Source organism: Tachypleus tridentatus, chromosome 8 (assembly GCF_004210375.1).
Source record: "Tachypleus tridentatus isolate NWPU-2018 chromosome 8, ASM421037v1, whole genome shotgun sequence".
NCBI classification, from domain to species: Eukaryota; Metazoa; Arthropoda; class Merostomata; order Xiphosura; family Limulidae; genus Tachypleus; species Tachypleus tridentatus.
In genome coordinates, this window is record NC_134832.1 from 93,598,426 (window position 1) to 93,615,030 (window position 16,605).

The 16,605-nt window shown below is 30.4% G+C and overlaps 1 protein-coding gene across 1 annotated transcript in view; it reads right to left on the reverse strand.

Annotated features, from left to right (window-relative positions):
• Window positions 1–1,722: 1,722 nt before the first annotated feature.
• atms (RNA polymerase II-associated factor 1-like protein antimeros) overlaps window positions 1,723–16,605 on the reverse strand; it is a 58,980-nt gene continuing 44,097 nt past the window's right edge. The window contains exons 9-13 of the mRNA XM_076450210.1: window positions 13,870–13,986; window positions 8,024–8,149; window positions 3,722–3,824; window positions 2,829–2,892; window positions 1,723–2,507 (exon numbers count right to left, since the gene is read on the reverse strand). Of these exons, the coding sequence (XP_076306325.1) occupies window positions 2,209–2,507; window positions 2,829–2,892; window positions 3,722–3,824; window positions 8,024–8,149; window positions 13,870–13,986 (709 nt within the window). The 3' untranslated portion in view covers window positions 1,723–2,208. The remainder of the gene's footprint in view (window positions 2,508–2,828; window positions 2,893–3,721; window positions 3,825–8,023; window positions 8,150–13,869; window positions 13,987–16,605) is intronic.

Sequence of the window (16,605 nt, forward strand, 5' to 3'; positions counted from 1 at the left end):
TTTCTAATTTGAATGTTAAAACCAAAAATAATTAAGAATGTAAACAAACTACTATGTAAACTCAAGGAATAACATTTACCGATTTTATTCAAAAAACTATTCAGTCAGTTGTTTTGCCTTTTCCTATATAATAATTTCTTTCAATTAAAATGCTTATTCAAAATATACCAGTGTCTACTTATGGCCCTGAATTGAAAACAATTATAATTAAATCACTAAAATGTATTTCAAGATAACTGCTATGGGTGTTAAAACTTTTTTTAAAGTAAAGAACAATGTTTTGACCTTAGGTTTTGCACTAAACAGGTGAGCCTGAAGATGACCTAAGAAGGTTGAAATACTGTTCTCTACTTTATTTTAATAAAAGTTTTAATACTAATACCAACCATCTTAAAATACATTTTTACTTCAAGTGGGTTTCTCATCATCATGAATTACATCACAAACTCCAATTAAAGTTTTTGTCGTTTAGTAATAGAAACTACTTATCTGATTTAAATTATAGGAAAGTAAAATAATACTCTGACAAAGAAAACTTGAAACTAAATTACAATGAATGATTGTGCTATAAATAGTTTTTTTTTACAATAATAATACAGCTGAAAGCATTATTTCAAGATATACATTTGAACATTGTCTCATTCACGTTGGAAGAGTTTTCAACCACAACCACTTTTCTTTTTATCCATAGATGTGATTCAATAAGTGTACCTACACAAGGAATATAATGAAAAAAATGAATTACACCTCTGCAAGCAAACAGTGGTCTAAACAGTGTAGTGTTGGGAAAAGAATGAGATTTCAGTTTAAATATAAAAACTGTTGAAGAGAATACTACTGGTGGAATACTACAATCTAAAGTTGTTTAATGACATGGACTAGCACACTGGGTTGTGTTCTGTGATACGAATGTTTCTAGTACTAAATAAGTTCATTAAGATTTGAACATTTTATAACACATACACAGTTCTTAAATATAACATTTATATATGTGTTATAATGTCTGGTTGTTTCTGCTAGTAGATATATATCCATAGAAAAATAATTTAGAAAAAGTGAACATTAAAAAAAAAAAGATTTATTTCTGGGAAGTACTGCACCTGAAAAGTGTTCTGATTGTGGTCGTGATCATATGCACATAATTGCATTGAAATGATTCAATGTACGTAGCTAAAAATTTCATAAATTCTACTGGTATAAACTGTAACATTTTATACATTAAAAGGGGGACCACTTATTGAAAAAATAATAATTTAAGAACTCCAGTTTCTAAGTGTTACATTTAAAAATTACATCATAAAATAAAACTGAGTTCAACTATAAATAAATAATTGTTGCACATACCATTTACTTTTATAATCATCTGAATCTTGAATACCAAAAGCATGACATTTTTTTTTTTAGAGTTTTGTTTGTGGTGTTATTCAATAGACAGTGCAGGAGTTTTGGTTACATACATAGATACTGACATACATGCTACATTTATTATAGTAAGATCATTTCTTGAAATAGTAGCAAAACTCTCACTGCTTTAGCTCATCTTAAGCACACTGGAACTCATTACTGAATATTTAATTGACTGTTTAATTAATGATAGTTTACTTTAATTGGATACACTAACTATTGTTTGTGGATTTGACATAAACCATCATATAATTTACTTACAGTAATATATATGTTTTTGTTTATAATGCAAACTTGGCATTCATAATAATATGACTATTTTGAAAAAAATGAACCTACTGACTTTATTTCAGAGTAAGCTTTTAAGAGCACTTTCTTCAATCCTGTTTGTTAATATGAACAATACAAGTAAAAAAGGTAATGTTCTCAACAAATTAATTTGCTACAGTGAAATTTTCTAGAAGGTCCTTAACAACTTACTTTATGATGCCAGACAGAATTTTATTTAGAAAGTAAATATTTCAACATTGTAAACAAGATTTTCATTTTGCATCTCACATACTTATATTTTATTTCAAAACTGAAGTCATCAAGTTGTTTAAAATTATTGTTTTAAATCTATATGAAATGCTACACCTTTGGTGTTATTTATACTCAAAATAAATTGCATGTCATGCTAATTTATCTTCATCATCAGAAAAGTTGATCTGATGTGCTAAACAACCTCTCCATGCTATATGTTACTGCTTGCAAAAACATTATATTTTATGTCCTGAAACGTTTAAAGTTCCCATCCTGGGAAATTCAGTCACTATCACTAGCACTTCCAAAGATCTCTTCCTCATCACGACGTTTCTTGGCTTCTTCTTCTTCAGCTTCACTTTCACTAGAAGACTTGTCACTTTCACTGCTGCTACTACTGCTACTGCTGCTACTACTGCTGCTACTGGCCTTAGATTTGACATCATTCTCCTCTTCACTTTCTTCATTCTCCTTTTGTTTCTCTTCTTCCTCCTCTTCACTTTCATGTTTTTGTTCATCCTCATTTTTCTCAGCTTCCTCTTCTTCCTGTTCTTCATGTTCACTCTGGTCTTTCTCTTCACCTGAAAAAAAAAAAAAAGTCCATAAATATTACATTCAACCTATAATTACAAGAGAAAAAGTTGAAACAACAAATAATCTATTAAAAACATTAATAAACAAATAAACCATACACCTGCAAACAATGGCAATAATTATGTTAATTTCTAACATTCATCCAAAACCAACTCTCAGAACTATACTGAGTAACTAATTAGACACGTGAGAAAACTAAAAACTTCCTATCATAAATGTAATATAAGACCTTCTTTTTAAGATGGAAATTTTGCCAATTAAATTTTAAGAGTTTTTAAAAGTATATTTAACAGACAATATTTATCAACCTTCTTCTTCCTCTTCAGCTTCCTCTTCTTCTTTCGGAGGTTCCAGCTGTGTCATCCTTATCTCCTATTAAAAAACAGATTTAAGTTGGCAGTTACATTTAATAGACAACATATTCATAAAAATCACTGATATACTATCAATACCAGCCTAATTTCAAAATTTCTCCAGTATAATCAAATCAAAGGATATTCATACTTAAGAATTTGTTTTGGTTGACTGTTTATTTCGTACAATCTTATTTTGATAAACCTATCTGAAGTTTTTAAAAACATTTTAAGCAACAATCATCACTAGGTGCTGCAAGTACTTTTTTAAAAGTAAATAACAGTAAATAACTTATTGCTTTTTACAGTACATTATACCAAACATTTACAATTAAGATAACTAATGTTACTTTCTTCCTATACATATGTAAAATAAATATATGAAATACAAATAACAGAGCTTTTAAATGACAAGAAATGGGTAAATATTTTAAAATTATTAAGTTTTATCCCTTAAATATGACTGACTTAAATAACAAAACATTTATGAAATGCAACTCTCTTGCAAAGACGTGCTTAAGAAAGATGATTAACATTTATCAAAGGTTAAATATATTATTCAAAAAGTACCACATTAAACAAAGTAGTAAAGTATGGTTTATGAATAGTAATGTACAATAGATTAGAAAAGCAGATAAACTTAATAAAACAAGTGTATGCTATTTGCAAATATACATTATTCCAAACCACAGTGAAATTTTGCTCTAGTTTGTGAAAATTTAAATACAACTTGATCTCAAGATACTAAATATTTTTGCAAAATCTATACACACATTACTCTAGACAGATCACTGTTGAGTTTTCCAGTACACCATAAAGTTTTTTTGTGAGCAAACTTCATAATTTACCTGAGTCTTCATCTCTGTTTCATTGAGTGGACGGTGTTGTACAACCAACCTTGACTTGCTGGGCTGAGTACCAGGCTTAAGTCTTCTTTTACTTAGACGAACCCTGTAAAGTATATTTTAACTAATTAATTGTCAGTTCTTAGAAATATATCACTTTTACTTGATGTCTCTTTTAAGTTCAATTTTTAAAAATATTGGTGAAAAAAACCAACAAAAAACAAGTACATCTCTTACAGAAATTATCTATTTAAGAAGCATACATTTGAATATAGATTTTTCAAATAATGTGGGTTGTTCACTATAAAAAAACAAATGGTTGTGGTATCCATGTAAACTACTGTCTTAGAGGCAATGAATACAGTAACTATCCATAATATGCATCAGAATCAGTAAGTGTTTTGAAAAAGAATAAAATGAACCTGAATGACAAAGAAAAATGACAAGTGAATGTAGAATGGGCTATTCAACAAAATGTCCAATTTTGATGTGTTCTAACAGAAATACTGTGGTTGCTGGAATCGAAACAGGGGAGATATTTATATCAGAAAAGAAGGTAGCAAAAACCTGTTTTGTCACACTGTTTCAAATATATCATACAAACTTAGATTATCTACATTAACAATAATGCTATTTCACATATTCATAAATTCCCAAATCACATCAATTTACAAAAATAAGTATGATCAACTTCCAAAGGTAAAAATAAGTATGATTTACTTTCAAAGGTAAAATTAAGTATGATCAACTTCCAAAGGTAAAAATAAGTATGATCAACTTCCAAAGGTAATGATGATACAGAATTAGGATTAAACGTTTAATCTTCTACAATGGCTAACCAAAGGATTACAACCTTACACACCATATTTAACGAAACATCAACTAAGTGAATAGCATCTGGACAAACATTTTCACAAATTTAACTGAATAAAGATATATTCTTTACGAATTATAAGAGGATGAAATATCAATTTTTTTCAACTGCAACAACTTCCCCTTTCCTTACCTCTAGCCCTGACTCAAAACAAAATATGAAAGGAAAAAATACAGATATTACGTTCTGGTACTTGCACATATACAACAAAATCAAACCTGATTATGCCTATAGACACTAGCAATCAGTGAAACAAAATTAAATTACTAAAATAAATCAAAATAACAAACTGTGTACCAAATCAAAACAAAAAGTAAAATAAAGCAGATTCAAAGTGAAAACAAATTAAAGAATTAATAATATATAAAAACTGTAGAAAATACAAAGATAAATGAAACAGAACTAAAATAAATGATATACAATCAGAACAAAATGAAAGAGAGAATGTATGAACAGTCAGTTACTCTTTCAATAAAAATGTAAAATTAAAAACAGAGAATAACAATGATATACAAGTAATAAATGAATATAAGTTATAAGGAACTAGCAGAAAGACTGTCTTATGGGCAGCTGCTTGGTTAGAATCTCTGTTAGCAATTTTCAATTTGATTCTGGCTTCTTTGCACTTAATTTTGGCTCATAAGTTGGTAAGAAAGTCTCTTTCTTTCTGTAACTTGTATCATGACATTTCATTTACTTTCTCAATGTTTCAGACTTCCTTTGTTCAGCAACTTTAGGCATCATGATTTTCAATGTTGTTGATCCCTTTAGACTTATACTAAAGTAAAAAATGTGTAACTTTAAATATCTAGTTACTACAACATTTCTTAATGTTTCTATGCAACAAACTCGGTATTGAGGACTTCTGATTCCTTCAGTTACATAACAATTCAGTTCATAGCATACATTTGGAACTGATACAGAAAATAATCAAAGTAATACAAACATGAAGCTCAAACATAACACTAATCAAACTATGAAATGCAAGAGTAATTAAGAAAATATAATACAGAAAATTGGATAAATTCAAACAAAAACAAATAATGACCTAGATGTAAAAATAAAATGCTGTTAATTCATTAACATATTGAATGAATAGCATACTTCACTTACAGACACAGAAACACTAACTGTTAAAGTATCTTAAATAAATATTGTTTGTTGTTGAAGAGCGTAACACACCCATATGACCATGTATGAACAAAACATTTCATAATCCTTCCTAAAAAACACCTTTTGATGATGAAAATCCACTAAACAGCTACAAAACATTTACATTCAGCCTCTAGAAAGTTGTGTGGGGTCCTGGAGACCCTGTAGCACTTTGAAGTCTACCACCTTCTTCTGGAGTCAGGAGTTCTGAGCCAGCTGTTCTTTTTCACTATTTGTGGCTGTTCTCTGCAAGATACGGCAATTGTTAATTTCCTAGAGCAAACATGCTGAGTTTTTTGCCTTTTGGGATTATGGATAATGTTTCACTAGGCTGTTACTGACCACAGTGATTTGCACTGGAGACTACAACTGGTCTGATTCATTCAAAAGACTTCAATTTTCTTCTTGACTTGCATAGGCAGAATAGACTGAAGACATTTCACAGATGAAGGATCTTATGGATGTGGACATCTTAAAGGTGTCTTTGTTTAGCCCCCTCAACAGAGCACTGGTACTAATACCACTTCTAGGTGTCAACATTTATTGATGTTGGACCTAAGATAGTAAATAAAGCCAAAGTCATGGTATATACTTCCACTGTTTTGCACCCTTCCAACAACATGGGTTTTGCTACATGCTGCACAACCAGGTTGAGCAATGCCACTCTGATAGGCACCAGACAGGTTTTTTCTCACTAGTGTTACAAGCATCAAGAGTAGATTTTCATTCTAACCTGACAGGTAATCTTCCAGGTTAAAAAGTTATGAGTTTAAGGTTTCTTTCTGGTCATGATGTAGTTACAAAATAGCAACATTTTAGAATTTTGGCTTCATACAGAAAATGTCATGACTGCTAACTTATCAAAAGTCCAATTAACAATGTAGGGATGAAGGTCAAAGCCACTTAGACCTAATCTTATCCAGATAGAAGCTGTCAAGTAGGAGGTACCACATAAGTTTCATATTAAATTAGGAATGAAAATTTCAAAGTCACAAAATTTTCCATCACAAACATTAATGAAAACAATGAGTCCTCCACATTTTTCACTTAGTGTGGTGTAGATTATCCTAGCAACCTTTTGTTTATTTCTAAGAGTAAAAACATTTGATTATGATAATGAATATTTTGAAATACGAGAGATACAATATTTATCTTTTAATTCAGTATTAACTGACCACTGTGGCCTTTAACAAGTACACACACATCTCAGTATCTACACAAGTTCTTCATTTGTCATAAAATTGTGCACTGGTATACTTTAATTTTGTGCAATTAATCACGTATAAGAAAGTTGTTCATATCCAACATATATTAACATACACACACACACACCTTTCTTGAGATCACATATCAATCAAGACAGAGTTGCAGAACATAATATCACTATGCACCAGCGATCCTAACAGCGACAATTTATACCAATATCATTAACATTTTCCACACCTATAGAATTCCTACTGAGGTAATATACATCATATTCAGAACTTACAAAGTATATGCACATACAAATTAATTAGCTGATAATCTTGTGTTGGCAGTTACAAAATATATGCATATAAAAAAATCACATTTTGAGTTGACAGATACAAAATATTTGCTTACACAAATAATCTAGTTACTTATCCTGTTATAAAACAGCACTCAGCCCAACTTTAAATGCTTTTCATGCTACCATAATACCACTAGGGATTACAAAAAACATCTTTCCATATGTATGTATGTTGTAGCTGTCAATGCAAAATATAATTTGTATTATTATAACAAGAATGGTGATTTTTACTCAATTCTATACATAGCTACTTTTATTTTGTTGAAAACTTTTGAACTGAAGTTATTTTAAATAAATACACACAAAAATATTTCAGACAAAAACCTTCAGAAAGACTTTTGAAACACTGTCCACTACATTTGAACTACACAAGCAACCAATAAATTTCTACAAGTTTCTATAATGGGCAGTTGCCATCCATTTCACAGTCAACATCTTGTATCTTTCTGCATAAAATATTAAAGATATCAGAAGGCTTTTCCAAAACACAAGGAAAAAAAAGTAAAACACATCAAGTTAGAGCAATAAAGGATTCAGGTAACTTTGATAAATAAGATCACAAAAACTTGAAAACCTATTTATCAAGAACAACTGATTTTCATTTTCGATAAAAAAAAATATTATTTTGTCATAAAGTTAGAAATACAAAACAGAATTATAATATTACTAAGCAAATAAGAAAAACCAAATTGAGTAAAAAGTATGTTATGTTTTGCATAGTTGACCTTACCTTGTTTCTAATTCATTATAGTAAGCTTCAGAATCACGAAATACAAAGAAATAATTCTCTTCATAGCCTCTTGAGGCTTTGTTTTTCACATTCCAGTTATACTCTCTAGCCATTCTGTAGTCATATCTAAAAAAAAAAAGAGGAAAATTTAAGATATTTAATTTCACAGACAAGGTAGCAAAGATGGTTTTAAGAGAGATACTAGTTTCATAGTTAAACTCTCCAATTACTTATCTTAAACTTGAGAAATGTCTCTGATGTAAATTATGTACGGAAAAGATGCAGAATGTTTAATAACTAGACTGTTTTGTTTTTATACATAAAATTCAACCATGACTGGTTTCAAAAAAACATTTATGTCATGTGTATTAAGTATGGATCACATTGAAACAAAACAAAGACTATAAAACCCACCCTTAAAATATTTGAATATTAACAATGACTATTTCCTATTTAACAGTGTCTGCTGAACAAAAATAAAGCTTATTGTTCTTAAAAAGCCACCTGCTGGTGCACAAAAATAACTAATAAACAGGAAACAAGTATAACAATAAATGTATCTCTATATGGCTCAGACTAACATAATTACAGTGATTTACCAGAGTAAAGACAAACATTTTTAAATTATAGATAACTCAGATTTCTTATTTTTGACATTTAGTTTCAAAACTTTTTAATGTTAAGACTTTCTACATTACTATAGCTAGCTGGGTTGTGGGTATGTCAATCACTAATTGTCGTTATGAAATTGACAATTTTGCTATAGTTGTTTTTTCCTAAACATTTTTTATTTTGTTATGAAAATTATGTTCACATTAAATTATGCACAAATGAAATTCTTTATCAAAGCACATTAGTGCTTATGAATGTTTATGCATATATTATTAGTTTTTTTCACAAATATTTACTTTTCAGTTATTTTTGTTAAAAGACAAAACAGTAAGTAAGAAGGAATATATAGCAAAATTATTTCTACTACTTACAATATTACAAAATTGATGTGCATATCTTTCATACTTTCCTGACAAATGGTGCAATATTTAATTATTTTGTTTTATGCCTTTATTAGTGGCATAATAATGGAATAAATGTTGAAAATGTTCATATAGATTTGGATTCTATTTTTGCTAAACAATGTAACATTTAGATTTTTATGAAAGGTACTTTCAAAATCTGCCTTACATTTACTATTAAGAATTTTATTTTAGTTTTCATGGATTTTTTTCATTATTGTAAAACATTGTTCACTTTTACCTACACACTTTTAAAGCAGGTAACATACTTTGAATATTTTCAATTATATACACGTAAGTGCAATACTGGAAACATGAAATAAAAAAGTATGAAATAAAAATATTAAAAATTGTTTCCCACCCACTGTATGCTAATGAACTGCACTAGTTCCTTTACATCCTCAACTGGTTTACCACTGGTCTACTGCTACAGACATGTTACTTTAAAAATTATACCTGTTACACTTTCCTAGCAAATAGCATCCTATCAAAAACACCTTAGATGTGAAAAAAAAAAAAAGATGTGACCAAGAAAGGATTCAATGTGAAAACATAAAGGATTGGACTCAAAAGTAGTCAAAATTAAAGCTACACTTATAAGCATTGATATGAATTTTACTACAAATATTCATTCATTAGTTAGCTAGGCCACATTTTTTTTACAGTTTGTGTTAAAATGGTGGGTAAAACAAAGTATGCAGTCCAGCTAACTAATTAATGAATATTTGCTGTAAAAACCTTGTCAAAGATATAACTACCAGTCTTGCCACCAAGTTTGATTTTATTTCTTTAAACTGCACACTCGCTCCTTTTTTGGCTGCACATTTTTTCACACTTAAGGTGTTTTTGATTAGATATGTGTTTTTGTCTATACACACCAATAAACCATAGCAAGTAAGAAAGTCATACATGATAATTACCCACATTAGCTTTAAGACTGCAATCATATTATTTGGAACAGACCATTACTGAATCAACCAGATTACTTAAAATATAGTGGTAGTTTTACCTCATTAAAACAGTGTTAAGAGGTTCCTTTATAGTTATGCCACGGAATATATATCAACAGTTTCTTGTCATCACTACTGTGCCCTTGGCACAGCTGTATCAAGCCTCATTATTCATGCCAATTGTTTAAGCTAATATTTTGTGATGCCCTACACTCTTTAATTATGATAATTTCATAAAATTTAGCAAATGCACTGAAAAGTTGGCAATGAATAATAACATTCTACCCACATTATTCTTTTGAAAATTTTAACTTGAAACTGTTAATCATTTTGTTTGTCCAAACCAATACTTATTTATCTTCATATCCTGTCAGCTTATAGTTTTACTGCTTTAAATCAGCCATATTTAATCGAAATGACAAAAACTTAAAAAAGTCCACTTTTACTCTTAGTTGAAGCTGTAGTAAAAATGTCAGGCTGATAGCTTGCTTAACTTTTAGGTAGGTGTGAGCAAAAATCCTTATCAAATCTGAGTAGTTTTTGTTGAATCACTTTACACATGTGGCTTATATTTAAACTGAATGAGACTCCTAATTGTTGGTTGAAAAGTTCTATCAGTGTACCAAATTAAAAAAATAAATCCACAAAAGTTAAGAATGTTTTTTTTGGTGCAAAGAAAAAAAGGAATAAATTCAATAAAACTTGAAGATGCTATGTCTCAGATATTTCTTGATGATTTTACTTCTTTGAAAATACTTTTTGAAACAGTTGAAACACCTAACAAGTACAAAATACTAGTGCATTATATAACTTTACACTCTTCTTTTGTAATTTCTGAGGGTATATATTGTACCAGTGATAATTTTGTCATTTAGTTGAATATACTTACTGTTTGTGACTCGTACATCACTTCAGTTTGTATAACTATTTCCAATACTGTAATATATTATGAAATAGCAAGAAGGAATGTTTAAACTTCTGTATAGCTAGAATAATTTTCTTATTTTAGGTACATCTAATACAACTTTAAGGATGTATCCAACACTATTCATTTTCTAGCACAATTCAAGACAGTCTGTTGTAAAACCCTCTATCCTAAAAATCCCATTTATCCACTACTTGTATTTAAAAATGGTGTAGCTACAAAAAGTAATTTTTATTTTCATCTGAAATCTAACAGAAGTAAGAATTGTTAAAAGTAATGTGATGATAAATGTTTCACTATTTATTTACCAGTGACAAACTACTGTTATGGAAAAGTGCCTTTTTACAACCTTTAACATCATGAATGATATAATTTCAATGATGTCCTGTACTTTTTTTGCATATAATCATGATGTTAAACAACCTGAATGATGATGAATTTGATAGAAATCATGAGCCAAGGACTAGAAAAGTTTATAAAGACATTGCTGATATTCAACTATTTGGCTTAAATAGTAACTGAAATGTATCAGATAGGAAGTAAGAATAACCTGAGTAACATGTACTAATAATATACTTCATTACAGTCACAGTTTGACTAGAAGTTAATGAAAGAGTTAATTAAAACTTCAAAAAATAAAAGCCAATCCATGATTTTTTAACACAGTTTATAACAGAGTAATAACTTTAACAACTTAATATTTCACAAATCCCAATTTGTTGGTATAATGAAACATGGCTGTGTTTTGCAGAATAATTGTTCTCTAAATGCATATTAGGTCTGAATGTTCATGTTTTATTTGTGAGTAAAATAGTCGACTAATAATTATATGTTCAAATGGCTCAACATAGTAAATATCCTTTCAAGATGTAGCAGGTTTGGATGCCATAAAATTATAATTCATTGATTGATATGCACTATTTTACTTGTCAAGTTAATTGCATAATATAATTTTTTCTTTTGTTTTTTTAATACCAACCACATATATCAAAGAAATGCAGTTTATTTTCATTTTATGAAATACTGATATACCTACTACATATGAAAATATCAATTATTTTTGATTTCAGATGTATTAGTAACAAGAAGCATGATATATAGATGATAATGGTAAGTAGTTTCTTTGCCAACAACTTTTTATTACATATCACTCAATAGAACAGATTCCCAAATTCTCAAATATCTTCTGTTTAATTATGAGCACTTGTAACATTATATTAATTAGCTTCCTTTCTGTATAGCTATGAAAAATGTTCTAGATGATTTTAATAAAATAGATTCAGGCTTTTGTCATCAATTAAAGACACAACACTAAAAAGATACTATACGAGTGTAGAAGTATGTTATGCAAAGAAATAAAGCTTATTATTCAGTAATATACTTATCCTTCATGAGCCTGAAATACTGTGAAAAGGACAAATAGATATTCAAAATTATTTAAAATTAAATACTAATTATGCAGTAGTGCCTGAAAAATGAAGACAGCTGATTTTATTGAATTGTATAGAAGTCTACTGTGTTATATTTTATAATTTCAGAAGGGTATGCAGGTTCAATAAGTGTTGATATAAATGATAAACACCCTCTAACCTGTGTGTTTTTTGAAAAGTGGAACTTTTCATTTCAGGGGCAAACTGGGAATGGTGTATTTAAATAAGTGATATATATAAAGGGAGTTGGCCAATGTCATGAAGGTCATTTTGTCTTCCAGGAAACATTTTAGTACATTTTCCATGTACTGTTATAATGGTGTCTCACTACCAGTTCAATGTGGTTGGCAACAACGTTACATAAAAAGACGTTAGGGATATTTTGCTTTAGAGACAGTTAAAAAAAAACAAAAAACTAAACTTAAGTGTTTAAGTAAAATAAAGATGACTCCTGGCAATTGATTGAGAAAAGTGATGTTAATATAATTAACCTATATAAACAGGTATGAAAAATTATCTTAAATAATATGTTTAAAAAAAATTAGGATTCACACTACATGAAAGAGGCATGCAAAGAATAAACATTATTTTTCTGACAGGGATGAAACCAGTGATTCCAAGATCTAGATTAATTCCAAAAGTGTTTAGATCAGTGATCCAATAAGCTTCTTTTATTTCTCTATCAGCTTTAGTTTTGAATCCTGTTTCAATGCTGATTAGAGTAACATTATTAATGAAATGACTATGTTGGATAAGGTGTTGAACAACAGGAAGATCTTTTTCACTGCTAAGAGAGGATTTATAGTCATGAAATGTTCTATAAGAGTTGTTTTTGTATGTGCTGCATATTGTTGATTGCATTTGTAGTTGAGTTATTAAAAAGATAGCCAACCCATAACAGTTACAAACTTTAAGGTCTAATAATAGCATTATAAATCATACTAGACTGCAGATGCATTTTTTTTACATACTACTCTTAACTAATCCATTACAAGTTTCAAATTATAGTAATGTAAGAAGAGCACCTTATAACTATTTTTCATATGCCTAGAAAGCCTTTTGTTTAGTATCAGAAATTTTCAGTATTTTAAACAGATTTACCCTTCCAGAATGTCCAACCCATACGATGAAGAATGGAAACTCTACTTCAGGAGACACGTTCTATTGATCTACTCCATAGTGGCTCATTTTAATATCATGTTGGTTTCATTTTATTTTTTTAATTCTTTCTAAGCAGCCATCTTTCCACAAATGTCTACAGACAATGAAAGGTAGCACAGATGTAAGACAAAGTGGCCTTGATCATTTACATTAACATGTTATGCATGCACATTTGGGTGAAATCTGACGTATTGTGTGTCCATAATGCTTTGCACGTCCTAATTCTTCTGATACCTACAACTTAAAATATACATATATAGTTTATAAGTTAGTGTTGCCCTTCCTTGTTCATTTCTTTAGACACAATTTTCATAACTTACTCAGAAATATGTATAATTCATATTTTAATTCTACCTCAAAGACTTACTCATCATCATCCACATAATCAACACCATCATCTTCATCTCTTTTCCTTTTCCTTGTTGTCTCTTCCGTTGGAAGGAAATAAGCTACAAACTGTTCCCCACTCTCATCCATTACTCCCCTAAAAATAATTAAAAAGAAAAACATCTTCATCTACTCGTATAAATAAGTAAAATATTAATGTACATGGTAAAAGAAATAACTTGATGAAAAGAACTAAAAAAACTTATTTGGTTCATAATACAATGAAGGTAGCATATGGTTCAAATCTAAATTGTATTAATGTTTTTAGTATCACAGTAAAGAAATCATGATGACTGAATGCTTCATACAAAATATAATTCTTTAGTAAAACACAAAACAAGGATGTTTGCATAGAAATAGGCTATAATAGTGTATGTAAAGTCGTTGTCTTACAGTAAGTTTTTCCACTACTTAGTACTTTAATTTCCAGAAAAATTGAAAATTGAAACCTGCTACTTTACAAAGCTATTTGCAAATATATAGATACATTTTAAAATTTAAAAATAAAATATAAATTTACATAAACAAAATAGCATTATATTGGATTACTTTTTAGTTTGTAAGTTTTTATCAAGTCAATTCAAATGGTTAACCTACAATGAGAAGTTATTTTTCTCTAGTTTTCTTGTGCAAAGCTACATAACAGGCTACCTGCACTCTGTTCAGAACCAAACCCAAAACCTGGAAACTTACTCATAATGAGATAAAACATGTTTTATCAAATCTCTGTTGACATAATCACTTATGAAAGTTTCATAAGGTTACTTTACCTTTAAAACACATGCCTGTTAAAGAGTGCATATATGACAAGAAAAATGAGCAAAATACCAAAATCAGACCATGATATACCAGTAGAATCACATATTAGTCAACTGATATTAGTACCTCTAGTTACAATATCTACCTGTGGATTTTTTTCACATGTTTCATTATTTATTAAGAGCCATAATATTTGACACCAGTGATGCAGTGTAAAAAAATAAAACTTAATATGAACATATGTCAGACCCACTTGTAATATTTTAACATTACCCTCAAATTGCCAATTTGCTTTCATATGATTCACTACCAATGGAGTTGACAAACTGTCAGATTTTATGTAATTTTCCTTTTTTGCACATTATAACACTCATGGCAAAGAACTGAAAAAAAAGCAATCTCCCTCATTTTCTTTACAACTTCCATATGGAATTGCAGCAGTAATTAGTAGAATTAAACTGCAATATTGATTACATACAAATGCAGTTCTAAAAGACAAGAGGTTCTATACAACTCCATTAGTACTTGTTGGTCTATTCAATCCAATGTTACAAGTCATTCACAGCTCAACAAGCATAAAGTAACCAATAAAGAAAAAGCTACCATATGTGACAAACATGTTATTTTTATTTGTACTTCCATAAATCCTTTATAAAAAAGTTACTTATAAGGAAAGAGAAGCACTGGGCTGAAGAAACTTTACCTGCAAGTTTTAAACTATACTTTTCAATAAAAGAAACGCAAAAGGCAAAATTTGAAACATATTGTTAACAAATTTATTCCGGGTAGTTCTGTATGACATGTGTGAAACTTTGCACATTCACTGCTGAACATCCAATGTCTGCAAAGGCGAAGTCCACGCTCACTAGTTGATGTTTAACGTCACTCAACGTCAATAATGAGAATGCCCCCCGTGAGCATCAATAACTGCTTGGCATCTCCTGCCCATTGAAGCGATGAGATGACGAATCACATCCTGTGGAATGGCTGTCCACTCAGCCTGCAAAGCTGCTGCAAGCTGAGGTAGAGTCTGTGGTTGAGGTTGTCGCCGTTGCAGACGTCGGTCCAACTCGTCCCAAAGATGTTCGATGGGGTTTAAATCTGGTGATCTGGAGGGCCAGGAAAGAATGTTGATGTTGTGGTGTCTCAAGAAGACAGTGGTGAGTCGGGCTGTGTGAGGTCGGGCGTTGTCATGTTGAAAAACGCCGTTGACGTTCACCATGATGGGTTTCACATGGGGCCTAAGAATCTTGTCGACGGTTGCATACGGTCTGATCAGAAATCCTACGCAGCCCTGGTATGGTTGAGGCAGTAGACGTCGCAGTGGTGATCCTATCCCGAAGGTGACGTAACCGGATGTAGCAATCTTGTGCGGGCGTGGTCACACGAGGTCTGCCAGATCGTGGACGGTCACAAGTTGATCCATGTTGTTGGTGACGATTCTATAGCCTTGTGAGGGTGCTTGGGTGGACATTCACAGCTCTGGCAACATCTGATCAAGATTCGCCTGCTTCCAAGCGACCAATGGCGTTGTTATGTTGTGCTTCAGTCAGTCTTGGCGTAACTGTATTGCGTGTCGGTGGTTTAACACTGAGCTATGGAAACCGAGAACCCGTCACTTTTATAGGGATTTTGCACACGTTGCACTTGCAGAACATGCAGATCTCTCAAACAAATTTATTGGACACGGATGCGTTTTGGCAAAAATCCGATGTTTTCTTCCGTTTTCAAAGTGCACAACTTTTATTGTCATTTTGGTCTGACAATCAGTGCCTTAACACGTGTAACATCACATACTCTGAGCTTGTAATGTTATTACATATACTTCTCTTTAAAATAACAAAAATAGCCCTTTTGCATTTCTTTTTTTGAAGAGTATATTATTCATGATGATGAGAAACCCACTTGAAGTAAAAACATGTCTCAGGATGGCTGATATGAGTATTATCACTTTTAC